Consider the following 22,029-nt stretch of genomic DNA (forward strand, 5'->3'; position numbering starts at 1 on the left):
TTAAAAAAAGATCACAATTAGTCTTTAGCAGACTTTCCCAAAGAACAGCGAGGTAGGGCAGGTGTGTGTGCGCACACGTACAGTTCCGACTTCATAAAAAAAATTTTTTAAAAAAACGATACACTGCTGAAAATAAACGCGACACACCGCCGCCCGCATCGCCGGGTTTTATGGACGACTCCGTTTTTCCCGCCTCGAGGTGCTTACCTTGACTTTTATGATCTTGCTCTTGAAGTTGTTCAGCACCACGATCAGGTCGTCCGCGTCGCTCGGCGAGTCCGTCCCTTCGTGGCTGGCGCGCGGGGGGTGGGGGGGGTAGGGAGGGCGAAGAGGAAGACAGATTCAATCCCCGAACGCCGATCGAAACGAGAGCAGCACACCCCTCCTCCGTTAGCCGCCGCGAGCGCGGCGTTATGACCCGAGCTAATTTACTTTTTTTAAATTGGCGCGACGTAAGACGTACGGTTTAAGGTAACGCCGCGTTTTCAGATCGTTACGGGGTCGTTCCGTGGGTCTTTTCGGTACAGCTACAAGTGCAGTGCGTTTCTCTCTCCGCGCCTGCTAATTTCGCGAATTGACGTTTGCGTTTCCAATTACGGCTAGCCGACATCTCCGCCAGCACTTTAGCACCGCTCCCGTTTCTCTGTCAACAGCTCCGCGAAGCGACGCACGAAATTAACAGTAATAGCCACGTTACAGTGACAGTTTGGAGAATGTTTAATAATAACAGTGAGAACAGTATTACCATTACCACTGTGATTCAAACGCTTTGAAACTACCCGTCAGAGCTTTAAGATCGCGAGTGCATGAGCTCATTTTTCCAAACGTGCGAGCTTTCTGGGATTCCGGAGAGTTCTAGAACGGTGAGATTGGTGAAACATCACCGGCGGGTTCGCGGGAGTCGAAAGGGAGCGAGCCGCACCTGTAAATCTTGTAGATGTCGTCCGACCTGCCCTTGCGCAGTTTGAGGACCCAGGCCCCGGGGTTGGCCTTCAGCTGGAAGTAGCCCTGAGGGACGGAGGAGAGAGCGGAGGAGGTCAGCGTGGGAGGAGGAGGAGGCGGGTGGGCAGGTAAAAGGGGGCGGGCGGAGAGGAGAGGAGAGGAGGCGCGGCGGGTCTCACCAGGTTGGCCATGACGATGGTGTCCACGATGACGGGGTCGGAGGCGGTGCCCAGGGTGAACTGCAGGCCGCGGGGGGGCTGCCCTGTGGTGACGTCGAAGCAGTGCCCCTCCAGGAGGAGGTACTCCAGCTCGTACTCCGCAGATACGCCTCCCTCCACCTGCACAGGAGCGGAGAGCACTGTACCTTACACACGCACCCACACACACCCACACGCACCCACACACACACACACCCCCCTCCACCTGCACAGGAGCGGAGAGCACTGCACCTTACACACGCAGACAGACACACGCACCCACACACACCCACACACACCTCCCTCCACCTGGACAGGAGCACAGAGAGCACTGTACCTTACACACGCACCCACACACACCCACAGATACACACACACACCTCCCTCCACCTGCAGAGGAGCAGTGAGCACTGTACCTTACACACACACAGACATACACACACACACACCCACACACACACACAGATACACACAGATACACACACCGCCCTCCACTTGCACAGGAGCAGTGAGCACTGTACCTTACACACGCACATACATACACACACGCACCGACACACACAGATACACACACACACACACCGCCCTCCACCTGCACAGGAGCAGAGAGCGCTGTACCGTACACACGCACCCACACACACCCACAGATACACACACACACCTCCCTCCACCTGCAGAGGAGCGGAGAGCACTGTACCTTACACATACACACACACACACTCACGCAGACACACAGATGTGCACGCCCACACACACACACACACACACACACACACACAGCAGGTGCTCTGCAGCAGTACCTCCTCCAGGTAGATGTTGTCCAGGTCGTAGCGCGTGCGCACCGACTCCACCATCCAGCTCTCGGGCGTGTTGAGGTTGAGGGTGAAGAGGGGGGAGTGAGGCATGTCCAGAAAGGTGGCCACAGGGCCCGGGGCAAAGCTGTTATCCACCATGAAGGACACCTCCGGCTCCAGCACATACCGATAGAAACTGAGGGCAGAGGAGACGACAAATCACATGCAGCACCAGCGTACCAGTGCTTTTCCCCCTCAGACAATACAATCGATTAGCCATAGATATTAGCCATAGCTATTAGCCGTGGATATCAGCCAAGAACATTGGCTGCCCAGGGACCAATAGGGAAGGTTCAGCCAACAGGAGTGGGAGTTTCATCATTCTCCAGCAACCCCCCCTTGGTCAATCAGGAGCACTGCAAGTCCACTTGTTAAGTTGCACATTAAGGGCCTGATTTAGCATGTTCAAAACCTTCAAGTGCACACAAACCAACAACATGACCAGTGATTGGTCATGGTATTTTGTGCACCAATCATTGGTTGTGTTATTAGTTTTGCGTGTGCTAAAAGGTGTGGCACGTGCTAAAGTCTTTACTAAGTGTCTTCTGACTCATCCCTACGCAAGCCCAGCTTGCGGGCTGCAGTGATGAGTGAAGGCACTTGACTTTGCACACTTCAGAGGAGAGAATGCGTTTGCCTCTCCCGTGCCGAAATCCAAGGGTCCAGTTATAATAATGATGTAATAATATGACAGCAGTAATGCGTGCTGATATACAATTGGCCATTCCAGATTGGGAGGAAAAAAAAGAAAACGCACCGCTCCAAAACATTCATTTTTAAAAAAGCGCGTAGCCCATTGCGCAATGCTCTAGGTTAGTTTCAAAACACTGACACGGTGCAGTTCCGGCATTACCATGGAAACCTGACTGAGCCACGTAACCCAAGCCCAGCCAGGCTTCGGCATGCCTGGGCACAGTGACCAGCTGAGAGAAGGCGAGCACAGTCCTGCCCGCAGCTGTGCCCTCCGCATCGAGGCGCCTACCTCTTCAGCGGCAGGTCGGACAGCTTGGACTGGCAGTTCATGAAGACCCGGAGGTTGACGTTCACGAGCTTTCTGAGGACCTGCCCGCGGAGAGAGAGGAAAACACTTACCAACACATACTAGCCCCACCTACAATAACAGAAACACGTCAACTCTATCACCAGTTACAGAAAAAACCAGCTTCACCACCAGTTACAGACATACTGGCTCTGTATCCAACAACAGACACCCTGACCCATCCACAATTACAGACACACACTGGACCCACCAACCACACCCACAATTACAGACACACATTGACCCCACTGCCAATGACACCATTCAAACACAAGCACCACACCTTTATTAACACAGACATATTAAACCACAGACGTGCGCTGGAGCCATTAAGAGAACAGAAAGCCCTCTGGACTCTGTGACAGACAGCGAAAAGGGGAAGATGGGGAGGGGAGGGCGCTGAGGTCACACCCACCTGGAGGAGGGGGGCGAGCTTCTGGGCGTCCCGAGTCACGGGGTCCACCACGGCGACCACGTCGAAATACACCTCGCCCTCAGAGGGCCTGAGTTTGACGGCGCTGGGAGAGGGAACGAAACACGCCGTTACGATGGGACGCTCGCGCCGCTAACGTCGGCTACAGAAGCGCATACGCAAATTACAGCACTGCCAACACAAAAAAAGCATTCCCATTTGGAACGCGCCACCCATCTTCCTTTCGTCTGCCAAAGGCTCCTAACAGCCTGTTGAGAGGTCAGGTGAGAGCCAGCGAAACCTGGCGACAGGACCAGAAGCGCCTCCGTGGCATTTGAATGTGATTAAGGCGTCTGAAGCGTGTGTGAAAGTGCGCTGAGCGACGTGCTGACGCGGCTGAAAATAGCAGGCGAGGAAGCAGGTGAGATTCGCGCTGCCGCGGTGACACGGGCACCTTCCACCTTTCCACTGATCGGGATGTCAACGCGTAGAATCGCACCGGGGAGCAGGCAACTTTGAGCACAATGAGTCCGCGCATGCAACTTTCAGCGTGCAAAGTCTATGCATGCAACTTTCAGCACAGTGAGTCTGTGCATGCAACTTTCAGAATGCAAAGTCTATATATGCAACTTTCAGCATGCAAAGTCTATGTATGCAACTTTGAGCACAGTGAGTCCGTGTATGCAACTTTCAGCATGCAAAGTCTATGTATGCAACTTTTAGCACAGTAAGTCTATGCATGCAACTTTCAGCATGCAAAGTCTATGTATGCAACTTTGAGCACAGCGAGTCTGTGCAAGCAACTTTCAGCATGCAAAGTCTGTGCATGCAACTTTCAGCATGCAAAGCCTGTGCATGCAACTTTCAGCATGCAAAGTCTATGTATGCAACTTAGAGCACAGTGAGTCCGAGCATGCAACTTTCAGCATGCAAAGTCTATGTATGCAACTTTCAGCATGCAAAGTCTATGTATGCAACTTTCAGCATGCAAAGCCTATGTATGCAACTTTCAGCATGCAAAGTCTATGTATGCAACTTTCAGCATGCAAAGTCTATGTATGCAACTTTGAGCACAGCGAGTCTGTGCATGCAACTTTCAGCATGCAAAGTCTATGTATGCAGCTTTCAGCATGCAAAGTCTGTGCATGCAACTTTCAGCATGCAAAGTCTATGTATGCAGCTTTCAGCATGCAAAGTCTATGTATGCAACTTTCAGCATGCAAAGTCTATGTATGCAACTTTGAGCACAGCGAGTCTGTGCATGCAACTTTCAGCATGCAAAGTCTGTGCATGCAACTTTCAGCATGCAAAGCCTGTGCATGCAACTTTCAGCATGCAAAGTCTATGTATGCAACTTAGAGCACAGTGAGTCCGAGCATGCAACTTTCAGCATGCAAAGTCTATGTATGCAACTTTCAGCATGCAAAGTCTATGTATGCAACTTTCAGCATGCAAAGCCTATGTATGCAACTTTCAGCATGCAAAGTCTATGTATGCAACTTTCAGCATGCAAAGTCTATGTATGCAACTTTCAGCACAGCGAGTCTGTGCATGCAACTTTCAGCATGCAAAGTCTATGTATGCAGCTTTCAGCATGCAAAGTCTGTGCATGCAACTTTCAGCATGCAAAGTCTATGTATGCAGCTTTCAGCATGCAAAGTCTATGTATGCAACTTTCAGCATGCAAAGTCTATGTATGCAACTTTCAGCATGCAAAGTCTATGTATGCAACTTTTAGCACAGTAAGTCTATGTACGCAAATTTCAGCACAGCAAGTCTACTGTATGTACACAACTTTCAGCACAACAAGTCTACGTACACAACGTTCAGAGCCATTAATATTTACATATACACATATCAAAAGTTACATGTAAGGTAAAGTTTTGTTAATTTTCCTGAACAACAATCAGGAAATGAGTGCAATTTAGGCATTTACTTATTTATTTGGGGGGGGGTGGGGGGGTGTACCTGTATCGGTCTTCGAAGAAGGTGTACTCAATCCGGGCTTCCCCTTTGGGCTGAGAGGACAGCAAGGAGTCCACTTTCATCACCAGATCGCTGGCCCTGGGTGAGACACACACACACACACGCATTTTCACTGCTGTCGGGGTGGGAGGGGGGTGTGCGTGACGTGGCAACGCGGCGATGATAAATGGCAGGGCTGGCACGGCTAGCGTGACGGCGCTCTAATTGCATCCAGAGTTTACGGAGAGGCTAATTAGCATGTCACTTAGAGAGTCTCAGCGCCCGTCTCTCCCAGGGAGAAAAAGCACGCCGAACGCAAAATTAATAACAGCCTTCCCCTTCCTCCTTTCGAACGGACGGACAGACTTCGTTAAATCCCTGTAATTACCGCAGAGAATGCGGCGGGAGGAAGTTCAATGGCCTCTTCCCCATCTTTACAAAAAAATGTGATTTCTTTGCTCTGGCTGACAAGGCTTTTCGCACCTTTTCAATAGGCAGGGCCCAGGGCGATGGAAACAGGCCTGAATGCAGAATGCACTCCCTGTCCTCAGATTCCCTCTGGGAGTCCACTTCCACAGTCAACCCAGAATATCCTTCATTTACCCACAAATTACTCTAAAAGTCACCACTTACGTGCAATACATATTTAAGTATTATGAATAATCTTGTATTGTTTTGACTACTTGGTAGTAGGTGTGTGTCCAGATATTTTTCTGACGAGGTTCTTACAGTTTCTGCAGGGCCTCAACACTCAACAGTCGAAACCCAATATTTGCATTTGTCCTCACAGACGCAATTTGCTGAGGTTAGCAATGACTAAAATTAACTTGCCAAAGTGTGTCTGCACTGAACACTTCAATAGACAGTAATTTCATATCAAAGTTAAAGATTCAGATTGAATACAGGCCACTCAAAGTGCCCAAGTTAGTCACAAGGGAAAATGGCACCCCCTACAGTCTGGCATAAGATCGGCACCCATGTGCAAGTTTGCCAGTGTCGTTTTTGGGAAGTGGTCGCAGCGTTCCTGTTCAAAGTGAAACGGAGCCATGCTCAGCCTACCTGTGCTCCTCCACACCCAGCTGCTGGACAGTGTTCTGGATCCGCTCTCCTGACGTCTTCATGATGATGCTCTCCAGCAGCAGGAAGTCATCCTGGTTAAAGACCTCCCCTTCCTCCAGCGGGCCAACGATCTGCGAGAGGGAGGAGCCGCAGAGTTCACCTCGTCAGTGTCAAGTGGCCGATCTAATCTGAGGCACGTCCTTCATTTGGAAGTCAACCCGTTGGAACGCCTTGGGTTTGTCTGAGGGGTCTTTTTTGCGAGAAGCCTGCCGGTTGGTTACGTCCGTCTGTCTGTCTTTCTGCCAGTGCGCCAGTGTGCCGCGCTCTTACCCGCCCATTGCTGATGACGGCCCTCTGGCCTTTCTTCAGCTTCAGGACGTCTCTGCAGAAAGCCGCGTGGGAGAGCAGGAAGTCCACCTTAGGGGATTTGTACGCACTCTTGAACAGCTGGATGTCCATTCCCTGGGAAAACAAACCAATCACCGCCAACAAACCATTCAGAAAATGCCTTTTCAACATCAACGCCATACATATACGAGCAAATGCAGGCATCGGTCACTCCTCCACTTTCTTCAAGACCTCTAAAATGGCCGAAGGTCAGACTTGCACTTCAGGTGGGACAGTGCGGCGTAACGAACGGCCACGCTAACCGGGGGGGGCTAACCGCGCCGAGGGCGTTTCGGTTCGCCGGCCGCTCACCCCGACGGCGAATTCGGCGACGTCCGTCCCCGAAGCCACGGCGCCGGCCGTCTCCTCCTTGGACAGCTTGGTGACGAAGTTCTTGGCGTTGTTGGCGGACTGGGTCTGCATGGCCGCCCAGACGGCCCGGGCGATGCGGTGGGTGTCGTTGGACGGGCTCTCGCTCGGGTTGTTGATCATGCCGAGGCGGACATTGTTACTGGTTTTCTGCACGAAGAGGGTGGGGGGGGGGGGCAGAAAACTAAATGAACACTTCATTCAATTCCACACTATTATTCCCATTGTAATTTTCACATTAAAATTATTCCCATTCTAATTTTCTCTTTATTGTAAACTTAATATTTCAAGGTAATTATCCACTTTCACAATACATGTCACTTCTGACATTTCCTATGTAATTATATGCCCTAAACGATTGAGTTATTTTACACACATTAAATAAACATTAAAAACACATGAATCCATGCATTCCCCCACCCACCCACTAATAATTGTTGGGAACACACAACAGATTGAGCCTCTGCGCATAACTTTCACACACAAATTAAAACATTATGTTGACAGCAACAGCAACATAATACACAATTATGAAATGTACAATTATGACTAATGCAATCTGGGGAAGAAAATTCACCAACGACCGTTTAATATATAACCCAGAATTCCCTGCATACCATGTGCTTTATAGCGTCGTAAAGCAGCTGTCGGCCGGAAGGCTGGTCGAAATCTCCCACGACCCAGAACGTCACTGGACGGATGTAGCTGTCGTCTGCAAACAACGGAAACAAAACAACGCCGCATGCGTTAAAGCTGAAACGAAGGCTTGGAATGCTGGACACCCAGGACATGGGACTGTTCCATGTGAAGCCTCCATGCAGTCTTTCTGAATGAGTGGCACTTCATGCAATGTCACATGTGCATTCAATGTACAATGTGTAGGACCTCAGAGGGTGCTGCTGGGTGGCTCATCCAGTTAAAGATCGCCGTAGTGTACGGGTGGGCCTCATGCGTAACATTTTTTTTTTCTACGTTGGCTTTTCAAACAATACATTTCCTTTTTAGTGATCCGCTACCTCTTTTTGCACCAGTGATAACAAGGCGCTTGCCAAGGAGTAACTGCATATGTTCCTCTGGTTTCACACCCCATTTGGTCGCCCCATCAATCTTCGTGAGGTTCTAAGGTTCTAACCTCTGCGGTTCTAAGGTTGTAGATAGCTGCAGCCACTCCCGACCATTTTGACTCTGACGTAAGAGGTCTCCGGGTAGAGTAAGAGTTGATGATGACAAGTTGATGAAATCATGACGACGATAATGTTATTAATGTGAAGAGGTTAGGGGCCAAAAAAAAAAAGGTACAAGCCCAAATAATTTCGGTTTAGAAAACATATGCGGGATTGGGTTCCAAGGCACGTCGTTACCCGAAGGTTGCTGAACAGTCACACCAGAGAGCTTCTCCCAGGTTTCGGGAGCTTTGCCTTCACAGAGAAAGGCCGGCTCTACTTTAGCCAATCAAGTGGAAAATACTGACGTAAAATACTGGCCGGGTATGCTGGCAGAATCTGATTGGCTCATTGATCACCAATATAATTGGCTAAAAAAAAGTTCTCTCCCTCTCCACCTTAGCTAATGTGTGGTGAGCGTTCTGGCGCAAAATGGCTGCCGTGCATCACCCAGGTGGGTGCTACACATTAGTGGTGGGTGAGGTGAGTTCCCACTCATCACTGTAAAGCACTCTGAGTGTGCTTATATAAATGCAGTGATTCATTCATTCATTCGTGCACTGCTCCCTCCTCAAACTTTAAAATCAACTAAGGTCTTGGCACCTCATGCACACACATGCAGGCAAACAATGTTTAAAAGTATGAGTGTTAGTGAATGAGTTAAGAAAGAAGAAGCGATTGAACAAACTAAATGTAGCGTTGAGGGAACGGAAAATGACTGATCACGGTTAAATAAGTTCAGATTGATACACAATGGGTTCTATTAGCAAAGAGACTGGCTGACAGTTACCGTGGGTATCCCTAGTGGCCATTCCTGGAACAGCAATGGAGAGATCACACAATGGGGAGGGGGAAAATATTGGATAAGAAAGAGAAAAGGAAACATTAAATCAAAAAGATCAGATTAAAGGAAGGAAAAAGACAGTCACAGGAAGAGAGTGACTAGCAAACGGTACTATATACTCTGATGATTATAATACACAATTAGGACCTGCTGGTTTTCGTTGGTAACCAATCTTTACCTGAGATCTCTACAATGACTCCAGTATTTTCAATAATCATTTGTGCTTTCAGAAACAAATTTGTATAAGGGAAAAGGATTCATCCAACAAATGTTTGCCAATACCAACACCTTGGAAAAACGGACAGCCGTCTGCAATAAGCTAAATAAGTTAATAAAGTGTCCTACTGTGAAGAACAGAGAGCACTAGTCACTTTAAAGCCCCACAAAAGGGTGAGGGGGGGGGGGACACACTCTTCTTTACAGAGAAAAAATTAGGTTTGCCGGTTCACTCAATCAGTGCCCTTCAGTCTGAAATTCACTTTATCTCACAGCTGCAAAAGGGAACTGCATGTGCCCAGCCGTTCCTCTGTTATCGAGCAGACGACACCGGAGTGCACCCAACGTGCTGGGCCGCAGTGATTGGACGCTGGGCGCGACGGCCGGTGACGGCTGGCTTCTTACCTTTCTTTGTCAGGTAGTTCATGCTGTTGGCCACGGCCGTGTTCTTCTGCTTGGTGTCCAGGAAGAGGAAGCGGGCGTATTCGTCAATGAAGAAGTTGTCTGCAAATCGAGGCCGAGAAATCCTTTATGCGACTGCCGATTCGGTCTGAACCAAGGTCGTGTTCTTCTACAGCCTAATGTTACTTCACCCTTCTTTTTGAAACTATTTAAACTGATTTCAACTCTAGACATGGTACATGTCAACAGTGAATAAAGCTTAGCTTTAAGCCTGACAACACAGAAAACATCTGTTTTCACATAATGTTTATCTGGGTGTAAAATCCAAAGCTGGTGTAAAACGGTGAGGTCAAAGAAGTCCAGGTTTAAAAATAAAAACACAGGTTTGTTGAAACGACACTGAACAAACAACACGCATTTGTAGATTTAATATATCTTTCCCTCCCTGCATTACACCACCGAGTTGAATTTAATCAAAGCCCGGGTTTGCATTTCTACTAAATTACAGAGAACATTACATGCCATTTATAGATGACAGTTTGATTTAAAAAACAATTTTCTAAGCATTTCTCCATTTTGAATGAAAAACTGAAGAAATGGGCCTTGTGTATTATTCAGAACATATGATTATTTCCCCCCTCTTTTGTAAATGAAGTGATATAAATAAAAAGCCAGCTGCATTCAGCCTGAAATCTAAAGCCTGAGAGCTCTGTATTCTCCAGAGCCCGGGCCCAACACAAAGCAGTTTCATATAAATATGCAATTCGTAATGAAATGAAATCTTTTTTATGAGAGTGAACAGTAATTTACGGCTGGTGGGGGTGATGTAATGGCTTCTTTGTTGCCGAAGTCTTCTAAAATGAATGTGGCACAAGGGAAATTTAATTAGGAGAGTGCACTGAGAACAGACAATGGGTTCTCCCTTCCCCTGAATGGATGCAAGAAAGGAGGCTAGGCTAGGCCGGGCTGGGCTGGGCTGGGCTGGGCGTGGCTGTGCGGGGCTGGGCTCACTTGTGTCGGAGAGGTCCAGATAGTTCCTGCTAGTGGACAGGATCCTGGAGTTGATTCTAGGCACCACGTTGGGCTGGTTCATGATGAAGTCCACCACGTCCTGGTCGCCGGTCAGCTCGCCCTGTGGGAAGCAAGGCTCAGTTTAGCTGTTCTGGAGGGCATGATTCAGACACAGAGCAGCACTGTGAAGACTTACACTCAAGCAGAGATATAAGCAAAAAAAAACTGAAATGGAGCCTCGTACAATCATTCCATTTGATGCACGTACTGATGTAGACAAAATGGGGGCTTCCCGTGTGTGATCCAATGTACGAGTATATGTGTGTGTGTGTGCGTGTGTATACATATGAATGAGGGGTGGCAGTTATTTGATTATTAGGATTATTCCAGGAAGAGCAGGCTAGTGTTCCTGGAAGGTAAACAGTTAATGAAATAATTTTCCTTTTTCTTTAAAAAGATTTTAATCCTTTTTCCATCACCCATCAGGTATGATGGTATCACTTTCTAGAAATTCTCTCAGTTGACCACGAAACTTCTTTTTCTTTTTAATTAAATCCTGAAGGCAACCAAAGCTTATGTAGCACACAGTGGTGATTTAAATTTAAACTAATCAGTGGTGCGTCCGTTTAGAGAACTACCAATCAAAAGGGAGTGCTAATTCTCCAGCTCTCCCGCTTAGAAACGACATACTTTACAACAAAATTAATTTGTATTATTTTTCTCTCTAGTTCGTTTGGAAAAAAAAGTGAGTCTAAATCTTTATCTATTAGCTTAATGAGCACTGTAGATCAGGGTTATCAGACTAGGTCTGGAGGGACACGATATTGGCTGGTGTTAGGTGCTTATTAGCACTTAACTTTTAGCAGTATAGCAAGTCTTCACACCTAATTTCAGAGGCAAAATTTAGCTGCCAAAAACCTGCAGACACTGCAGCTCTGCGTGCCTTGAGTTTGACACCCTTGCTGGAGAAGCATAAAAAAGTGACTGCAAAGAATCTTTAAGAAGTTGTTTTGCAGAATTTTTTCAGCTGGAGCAGGGGATGAATCACCAGGTACACGGCACGCTGGAAGATGCTGGTGGTGTCCAGGATCTTGTGCATGGTGACGGTCTCCAGCTCATCTGGGTCCAGCTGGTCCCTCTGGTACGGCATGCCGTTGTACAGCACCACCGGCAGGGGCCCCACCCCCGTCTGCTCGTAATAACTCTTCCCATCCTGAGGGGGCAGCAGAGAGCTGTGAGTGTAGCTCAATAAGATCAACCCCCATTCGCTCTGCCTAAAGTTAAAAAAAAATTCTCCTCCATCTGAGGATCCCAGATCTGGAACAAAACTACGAATAACACTTACAGCAAGTTGGTTTTCTACTTGCAATTCACACAGAGTGCACGTTACAGTCAGGGTTTTCCTAAAAATGTGAGTGCCAAAGCCAAGAAAGGAAAGAGAAAAGAGAAAGAGAGAGCACGAGAGAAAGAGAGCGTGCGGGCAAGTGAGAAAGAGAGAGAGCGAGAGAGAAAGAGAGAGAGACGCGGCAGGCTTGGCATGCGGGAATTATCGCCTACTAATCAGAGCTGCGAACGGATGTGTCAGGAGAAAGCAGAGGCACACAAAATCCAATTGGGTTAGCCAAATTAACCCTGGCCCAATGACGGGGAGCACTAAAGACCCTTCTCATGCCAGGAAAAACCCTGATATCGAATGAGCGAGAGCGAAGGAGTGGGGGAGGTGGGGTTTGTCTGCTCACCTTCCTGTTTTTGTCGTAGGCCGAGTCAGCCCCCAGAATGCTGCTCACTTCCACGTAAGGGTACCTCTTCGCCAGCACCCCCACCACGTGCTCCACCTTCAGCCTGCCTCCGCTCGGGACCCTGTTAAACATCTGCCAACGAGAGAAACCCCCGCCGCGTCACCACAGGGAACCCTGGGAGACGTGCCTGTAGACCGCAGGATCCAACACACACGTAGGGAGAATACAAATTTCGCTCATCTGTAGATGAAATGACAAGGCTGATGGGCTGAATGGCCTGGTTTTAACTGGCACACATTCTTATGTTCTTAATGGTGCAAGTATTATGCTTGTCACTTCCCTGAAATGGTTTCGTTGCAGTACACTTCGGCTAATCCCCTAATTTGTCCAAGACTGGTGGTTGGCTTCTGAGGCCCAGCCCACTTATGATGTGCACAAGCGTGATTGGCACATGGGTTAGCTCACAGAGGGGCGAGCAGTTAGAGGTACGCGAACTTCCGACGTACCGATATGATGGCATCGAACGCGTGCTGGCTGTCCACGTCGTCGGCGATGTAGTTGAACGCTCGCAGCAGGGCCACACCCGGGTCGTCCATCCCGTCGACGTCGTCGGCGTCGGAGACCACGAACACCACGCCGATCCTGAAGACACAGACCGCCACTGAACTCGTTTACACGCAAGGGAGGGGGTGACCGGATGCCAAAAAGCGTGTCCGTTATGAGTCACGGTTATTTCTGTCTATCCCAACTTGGAAGGGCATCCGAGCATTTGGTATGCAGTCTCATGTGAAGACTGGTTAGACGCCTTGGATGACTCAAGTGGTGGCCATTTTTAACTTCTGACAGTTTATCTTCGACGGAGAGAAGATAAAGTGAGGATGACTCACTGCTAGATGGACTACCGCGGCTAATCTGTTTGCCTGGCGTGATGGTGTAAAACCTAACGACTGAGCAATCTTGGGTTTGTGTAGTTCCCTACATCTAATTGCTTTTAGCAGTTGTGACAGTGCTCCCCGGAGGGCTTGTGTGACAGCAGATGGGCGTATAGCAGCCAGCTAATGTGAGATAGGCAACCTATGAAAACTGACGGGTGTACAACAGCGGTACAGTCAGTGATGGATGAGTAAAAAGGCAAGGAATGAGGAGGTGGTGATGGATGCGGAATAGGCAACAAATGCAGAAGAGGCAATCAATGTGGAACAGTCTATGAATGTGGAACAGGCTATGGATGTGGAACAGGCTATGGATGTGGAACAGGCTATGAATGTGGAACAGGATATGGATGTGGAACAGGCTATGAATATGGAACAGGCTATGAATGTGGAACCGGCTATGGATGTGGAACAGGCTATGAATGTGGAACAGGCTATGGATGTGGAACAGGCTATGAATGTGGAACCGGCTATGGATGTGGAACAGGATATGGATGTGGAACAGGCTATGAATACGGAACAGGATATGGATGTGGAACCGGCTATGAATGTGGAACAGGATATGGATGTGGAACAGGCTATGAATGTGGAACAGGATATGGATGTAGAACAGGCTATGAATACAGAACAGGCGATTAATGTGAAAGAGGCAATCAATGTGGAACAGGCGATCAATATGGAACAGGTACTGGATGAGGAAAAGGTGATGTGCAGCAGGTGTTGAATGTGAAACAGGTACTGAACGTGGCTTGATGCACAACACACTCATGAGAGATGTGGAACAGGTGATAGGCAACAGGGCGAAATGTCGACACAAATCTCACCTGAGCGGAATGTTATTGCTGAAGAACATCTCGGCCACGCTCAGCAGCTCTGCAGTGTTCTCATGGGCGGGGTCCACAATGACCACCTGAAACACAGCGAGCTCACACTCGTTTCACCAACGCCTATATACTACACACACACACACACCGATACGTACCGACAACACAGAGAAGTGGTTAAGAACAGAACTAAATCAACGCGGAACGGGCCAGCTCGCAAACCGCGATCCCCGTTTAACGTGGGAAAACGAGCAAACAATTACCCCCGCGTATAAAACCGCGCGGCCCGAAGACACGCTCAGGCAGTATATTTAATTGAAAGCAGCGAAAAGCTCGCGGCGGCGTCTAACCGTCAAGGTAAAATGAGACGCGCGAAGCCTCGCTCGATAACGAGGTAATAAATCAAAGTGATATTTAACACCCTCGGAAAGCCGACCGGGCCTGGCTGAGAGAGCCGAGGAGATCCAACACCGCTTCGCTCCCACCGTCCCGTGGCTGCGAGGGGCGCTGTGCTACCGGTTTAAATAGCGGCGTGGCGCAGCAGAACCGCGTCAAAACTACAAAGCCTTATTCCAGAACGGGGAGCGTCCGGTGCCCTCTTTGGCCTTAGGTAGAACCTTACGGAAAAACTAGATGCGTTTCAAGTAAAGTCGCGTTGCATTTTAAAAGTATTTTTACAGACTGGAGGAGAACGTCTGGAAAAAATAACGCGAGGGTTCCAAAAAGGCAGAGGCGATCGAGCACCCGAAACGATAGCCCGTGGATTTGCCGCGCACTCACGAAGTTGTGGAAGTTTTTGCGGATCTGACGGATGACCCCTGGGAAGGTGGGCCGGAGGAGCTCCTGCACGTTGGAGGGCCAGGAGCCGTACCGGCCGTCCGTCTCCAAGTTGTTGATCCACTGGGAAGAGGGGAGGAAGAAGGGAAGGGAATGAACGAGTGGCCAGCGGGGACAGGTCACAGGCTTCAAAGCACACTTCCAAAGGGTACTCAATAAGCTGGCGAAGAACGTACACAGGCCTGTCCTGTCGATCCTAGCCTAATTTAAGCAACAATGTATGAATCTGCAACTGGACCTGTGGAGGGTCACCTGTCATGCACAATCATACAGGAACACCCACACACTAACTGAATTGGGGGGATTTAGCACTTATTTGGCCATGCTATTAAGAAATAGCCAATGTTAATTGAATCCAAATTGAATTAACAAACCCCCTGAACGAACCAATGAACCTTAAGAACCACTCACAGAATCTTTATTTCACTAATCAAAGATGTAGAGAACCACTCCCAGAATATTTAATTCACCAATCAAAGACCGAGAGAACCACTCCCAGAATCAAAGAGCTAGAGACCCACTCCCAGACTGTCTAATTCACTGATCAAAGACCTAGAGACCCAGGCCCAGACTCTTTAATTCAGCAATCAAAGGCAGAGCGAGGGACTCCTAGCTTCTCTACTTCACAGTGGAAGGCGGAGGGGAGCTCACGTTGACGGCAGGGCTGCGGATATCCACGGCGTAGTCCGAGTCGGACGGCTGCACGTTGAGCTTGAGGATGTCGTGGATGAAGGGCGTCTCGATTTTAAGGCTCTGCAGCCCCTCCATCACGCGCGCCTCGTTCCTCAGAACATCAAAAACGCTGAGGAGAAGAAAGCTTATCAGAACACACACACACACACACACACACACTCTCACACACACACAAGCTCACACACACACACACACACACAAGCTCACACACACGCTCGCTCACACACACACACACACACACACACACAAGCTCACACACACACACAAGCTCACACACACGCTCGCTCACACACACACACACACACACAAGCTCACACACACGCTCGCTCACACACACACACACACACAAGCTCACACACACACTCGCTCACACACACACACACACACACACACGCTCGCTCACACACACACACACACACACACACACACACACGCTCGCTCACACACACACACACACACACACACGCTCGCTCACACACACACACACACACACACACACACACACAAGCTCACACACACGCTCGCTCACACACACACACAAGCTCACACACACGCTCGCTCACACACACACACACACACAAGCTCACACACACGCTCGCTCACACACACACACACACACACACACACGCACAAGCTCACACACACACTCCCTCACACACACACACACACACACACACACTCTCTCTCTCACACATACACACACACACGCTCGCTCACACAAGCTCACACACACGCTCGCTCACACACACACACACACACACACACACACACAAGCTCACACACACAATCCCTCACACATACACACACACACTCTCACACACACACACACACACACAAGCTCACACACACGCTCGCTCACAGACACACACACAAGCTCACACACACGCTCGCTCACACACACGCTCGCTCACACACACACACACACACACACAAGTTCACACACACGCTCGCTCACACACTTGCTCACACTCACACACAATCCTGAGGACCTGTGGCCCAGACCTTACCTGAAGATGTCCTGCACATCCAGGTCAATGTGGAGTCCGTTGATGAAGAGGGCAGAGTCTCCTGGCTGCAGGCCTAAGGTTCCCTTGAAGAACTGAGGATGGAAGAACCATGCGGATGAATCATTATTCAAAATATTCACTAATTTCATTCATATGTTGCAATCAATGATATCAAAACTCATACACCACAATCAGATATCCTGCCCCCGACACACACGCCATATATTCACTGTACCCCTTATCCATTATAACAATAATGGATTTCATGCACATACATGTACATCAAATAAAAAATCGAATACATCTTCAGTCCTTTGCAAACTAAAATGATACAAAATGCATCACTGCAAATGAAAAATCTCACAAGACTCCCCTATTCTCTTCAAGCATGAAAACTCTAGCCAATATTTGTAAACGTGTTAAACGTTTGAGGAAAATATTATTTTGTCCAATTTTTGTATTTCCGTTGCATACAATGTTATTCCAAATTCCAAAACAAACAAATGATCTCGCTGGCAATAAATCTAACCTAATATGCTTCTCAATTGCAGTCTACATGCCTTTAGGCGATGGCAACATGATTAAAAATTATGATTGAAAATCAACATGATCATTACTGAGGACGTATGTGAAATTAGAATACGAAACACAAGCCTAAAAGGTCTATACGTCACACAAACTGCACAAGTACACGTAGGTACACATTTTCCTAGTTCTTTTGTTATTTATCAGTCAGTTCGCACGTCTGCATATTACAGAAAGATGAATGTGCCCGAAAAGAGAAAAAGCGTGCAATTTGTCATGCGTCGGGTCACGCAATTACATCCAGAAATGAAAAACAGACGCATTACAACTTCTCATTAAGGTGAGGCAAAATTACTCCGATCAATAACCGACAACAACGTCCGCGACGGCGACCGAAATGCGAAACGAATCGCAAACACCGTAATTACGCCATTAGGTTTTCCGAGGGACCAAAGTTAATATACGTTTAGGCAATTCGGAACGAACGGGGGAGGGGGGGGAGGTGGGGGGCGAGAAAAACAATGAGGCGTTTCGCCGACGATTCAGAATGAAACATTTCCCGGGGAGCGGACTGCTTTTCGGCGCTGACGTCGTTAACAAGTCGTCCCCAAAAATAAGAAGTTTGTCGCTTTCCCCCTCACGCGCGCCCAACAACTCAACCTGAGATGCGTTCGCAGAATTCGCTCGCGCGGAAAAAACGGGGCGTTAGCGGCACTTCGACGCAGAACTTGGGAGATGTTCTTGGAGAGAGACGCAGTCGGCAGGTGCGAGTCAAATTGTCAACACCTACTTTCTGGTTTTCTTCTATCTCCCTTCGAATCTCCGAGTTCACCACGGTTCTTGTTATGGATCTAAAATGGATAAAAAAAGAGAGAGGGGAAAAAAGATTCCGTTAATAAATTGAACAGCACCACATAAATAAAATGAGACCGCCAATAACGGTTTTGGAGATAATATAGGCTTTGTTCATGGATGTCACCATTATATTTAGAATAGTTCACTGAGCTTATGATATGAACTCATTCTTAATGAAGAAACCACTACAGTGCACTGCTGGCTTTTTTCCTAACAGAGAATTTTTTACCAACTGCCTCCCTCAAATGCACACTACTAGTCCATGCAGGTGCACATGAAAATGCATAGTCTATGATTACACAAGCCAAAAATAGTGCAGACACATGCATACAACAGAAACCAATTTCCTTTTTCATATTTACAATATTCATTACGCAGCGCCGTCATTTATCAAACCAACCTTCTTAATACTACAGCAGTGACCTGTTGAGGAGTCACACAAGCAACTTTAATTTAGTATGACAATGTAATGTTAGTTATTTTTTTACATGCACTATGCACTTTTTTAATGTATTTTTTAAAAAAGAGCCTCATTTTCCTTTAAGATTCCAAAGGTGCTCACAATGTGAGACAGTTCTTTTTGCCAGGATGGACTGAAGCTCTGAACCATCCTTGAGGCTTCTGACAGACCGTTTTTCACACACCCCTAATTAAAGACACTTTTACCCCACTCCCCAACTCCCCCATGCCCCCACTCCTCCATCACCTTTTCTTTCAGTGTCTTGCAATTATATTCGTCTTCAAGCCACTAGGTCACGACATAAGACGTTCAACAGTTTTAATGTTGTTTTTCAGCTTGTTTTTGCTCCTTTCTTCTGCTGAAGTTGTGGTACATGTATGTTGTCAGTACGATGTCATTAGGAAATGGTGTGGTGGCGGGGGTGGGGGTGGGTTGGGCAGTACCTGGCCTTGGTGGGGAAGTTCTGACTCAGGTCCCTCATGACCGTGAGGGCGTCCACCGAGGGGGCGGCCAGGATGCGCGCAGCCGTCTGGTAGCTCAGGTCTAGGGGGAGGAGTCATAATGTCACGGACACGCCCACAGAGACGGTCACAGTGTCACCGAGACACTCTCACAAAGATGGACACAGTATCACTGAAACAAACTCACAGAGATGGTCACAGCGTCACTGAAATAAACTCACAGAGACGGTCACAGTGTCACTGAAATAAACTCACAGAGACGGTCATAGTATCACCGAGACAAACTCAGAGACGGTCACAGTGTCACCGAGACAAACTCACAGAGACGGTCACAGTGTCACCGAGACACTCTCACAAAGATGGACACAGTATCACTGAAACAAACTCACAGAGATGGTCACAGTGTCACTGAGACAAACTCACAGAGATGGTCTCAGTGACACTGAGACAAACTCACAGAGACGGTAACAGTGACACTGAGACAAACTCAGAGACGGTCACATTGACACCGAGACAAACTCAGAGACGGTCACAGTGACACTGAGACAAACTCAGAGACGGTCACAGTGTCACAAGCTGCTTTCAACACATGAAACACAAAATTGCAATATTTACATTTCCAGAAACAGCAATGTCTTCTCTTGTATGCACAGCCAACGAATCTCCATTACTTTAATATGCTAATAGCATTCAAATATGATGTTTCCAGTAATCATCTTAAACAGATGTCAAAAACTCAAAAAGAGCTAATGATGGGATGGAAGTAGCTCAAACGCATAATCTAGATGAACTGTATACAGTCAGACGACATATGACTTTGGCTAAAAGCTGGATGACGTTACGTAGCGTGCTAATGAAGAAAAAGCCAACAGCTTGCTACACTTTGATGTGAACGTATACCTACGGGAACTTCAGAAACTTCTGTAGAACTACACGACCAGGACGTGCGATAGTGACAGCTTGTAGGCTACCGTGTGACAGAATCACAGCGAAATTGAGTCACACGGTCGCAAAGGCACACATTACAGCATCGCTGCAGGCGAAAATGAGGAAAGCTCATCAACGCCCGTCTCGTACACGCCACAGAAATAGCCTCGACTGCGCGGCGTAAACGTTATGCTCACTGAGGCGCCTGCTAAGCTCGGCAAACAGCGGCAAGGATAATTAATAACAGAGCGGCAGCGCCAAGTCCCCGTCTTCTCACTTCCCACAGCAGAGGAGTCTTCGAGACGCAGCAAGTGTTGTGAAAGTGCAGGACAAAAATGCACAAAGAGCCAAAATGGAGTCCTATGCTGCAGCAGCAGCACGAGCCCAAGTGTTTTCCTGTGGCCATAACCCAGGGATGAGGTCACAGAGACAGGAAGAGGTCGGTACAAATGACAGGTATCAGCAACAACAACAAAAAAGCGTGGACAAGATGGTGAAGAGCAAGGGCGGCAGTATGAAAACTTTTAATGCTTCTAGTTCGCCTGCCTAGTGTGGAACACGCTGAGCCAATGATACAATGCGTAGGATAAAATTATGGCATCGTATGACATTAGACGTCGTACCGTACCGAACTGCTACCATCGTCGAAGAGGCCGGCCAACCCACCTTGCATCTGCCACACCTTGAGCGGGGCCATTTCATTGGTGCTTTCCACAAGGTGCTTGCGTAGCTCCTTCAGCTGCTCCTTCAACTCCGGGTACAGGGTTCTGGAGAGCGGGGGAGGGGAGAAAGAGCGTAATGAGATATATAAGCAAGAGAGATTAAGATAATAGCGCGAGAAAAGGAGATAGGTAATTGATAGTGAGGCAGAAAGAGGAAAGAATGACAGAGAGAAGGAAAGAAAAAGCCAGCGAGTGAAGTCGAAATGAAAGGATATGTGAGAAAGGGACAGCCTGTGGGCACAGGGACTCTAACATTTCTGAGGAACTGTGAATATCATGATTACAGAAATGATTATAGTGTAATTTAGCGAATTGGTTCATAACTTCCCCTAATTATGTTATTCACAAAAAAAGACAATGAAGAGAGGATATAAAAGGATGATATTTCCTGGCTGAAAATAGACGTCAAATTAACTGAGCGAGCCCAGAACTGCCTGGTCACACGGGGAGCGGAACACAGTCGATGCTCACTTGAGTTTGCCGAAGAGAAATCCCTGGACCTCATCCACTGGGTCGTTCTCTCCAATCATTGTAGCGTTCACATCAGCGCCTGAATGATTAAAAAACATGCTGAAAGCTTTAAAAATATATCTGCAAGTAGCAATTACGGGGTTCAAGCACTCACGGCCGCAATTAAGCCATCAATAAACATCCAGCCAATACAGGACGAAAGGGACAGATCAATGCCATGGTCATTGTGTTGATGTTAGCTGTCATTTCTGTGCATTCTATATATTTTGACTATAAAAATGTATTGACGGTATGAAAATTTTCATCTTATAGCCTCTAGTTCTATTAACTAAGTTGGAAATACATGTCAAAGTTCATCATCATAGGTCAAAGTGGTAGCCAGCATTTTAAACAATGCTGTATTTTGTTTGGCTTATCGGCCAAATAAAGATAGCAATGACCCAACATGGCACTCATATACATTCTGCAAAATAATAATAACATAGTGACCTTATGTGAATTTTCAATATTGCATAAGCATTTTTGAAGAACTGTGCCTACTGCAAGTTCATTGGCTGATGGTAGCCATGTTGTTTGAGACAAATTTTTGTATGTCGGTTTTTAGAACCTGGTCCAGATATCCTACATATCAAATTACAGTAATATCAGTCATACTGATATGAAGGAGAAGAAAGAATGTTTGGTCTTTATCAAATAATTATAATTGGCAGAAACTC

General features: G+C 47.6%; 1 protein-coding gene across 4 annotated transcripts in view; it reads right to left on the bottom strand.

Annotated features, from left to right (window-relative positions):
- uggt1 (UDP-glucose glycoprotein glucosyltransferase 1) overlaps positions 1-22,029 on the bottom strand; it is a 35,343-nt gene that overhangs the window by 9,197 nt on the left and 4,117 nt on the right. For 3 of the 4 annotated variants that reach the window (XM_035424259.1, XM_035424262.1, XM_035424260.1), the window contains exons 8-32: positions 21,314-21,392; positions 20,787-20,887; positions 19,176-19,275; positions 18,208-18,268; positions 16,893-16,984; positions 15,844-15,994; positions 15,136-15,255; positions 14,356-14,441; positions 13,106-13,241; positions 12,600-12,731; positions 11,909-12,073; positions 10,861-10,981; positions 9,853-9,951; positions 9,178-9,201; positions 7,842-7,936; positions 7,168-7,374; positions 6,799-6,930; positions 6,469-6,599; positions 5,413-5,508; positions 3,448-3,550; positions 2,976-3,055; positions 1,940-2,129; positions 1,122-1,280; positions 923-1,008; positions 208-292 (exon numbers count right to left, since the gene is read on the bottom strand). In XM_035424259.1, coding sequence (XP_035280150.1) covers positions 208-292; positions 923-1,008; positions 1,122-1,280; positions 1,940-2,129; positions 2,976-3,055; positions 3,448-3,550; positions 5,413-5,508; positions 6,469-6,599; positions 6,799-6,930; positions 7,168-7,374; positions 7,842-7,936; positions 9,178-9,201; positions 9,853-9,951; positions 10,861-10,981; positions 11,909-12,073; positions 12,600-12,731; positions 13,106-13,241; positions 14,356-14,441; positions 15,136-15,255; positions 15,844-15,994; positions 16,893-16,984; positions 18,208-18,268; positions 19,176-19,275; positions 20,787-20,887; positions 21,314-21,392 — 2,831 coding nt within the window. The remainder of the gene's footprint in view (positions 1-207; positions 293-922; positions 1,009-1,121; positions 1,281-1,939; positions 2,130-2,975; positions 3,056-3,447; positions 3,551-5,412; positions 5,509-6,468; positions 6,600-6,798; positions 6,931-7,167; positions 7,375-7,841; positions 7,937-9,177; positions 9,202-9,852; positions 9,952-10,860; positions 10,982-11,908; positions 12,074-12,599; positions 12,732-13,105; positions 13,242-14,355; positions 14,442-15,135; positions 15,256-15,843; positions 15,995-16,892; positions 16,985-18,207; positions 18,269-19,175; positions 19,276-20,786; positions 20,888-21,313; positions 21,393-22,029) is intronic. The other variant, XM_035424261.1, reaches the window with a different exon arrangement.

Source organism: Anguilla anguilla, chromosome 6 (assembly GCF_013347855.1).
Source record: "Anguilla anguilla isolate fAngAng1 chromosome 6, fAngAng1.pri, whole genome shotgun sequence".
NCBI classification, from domain to species: Eukaryota; Metazoa; Chordata; class Actinopteri; order Anguilliformes; family Anguillidae; genus Anguilla; species Anguilla anguilla.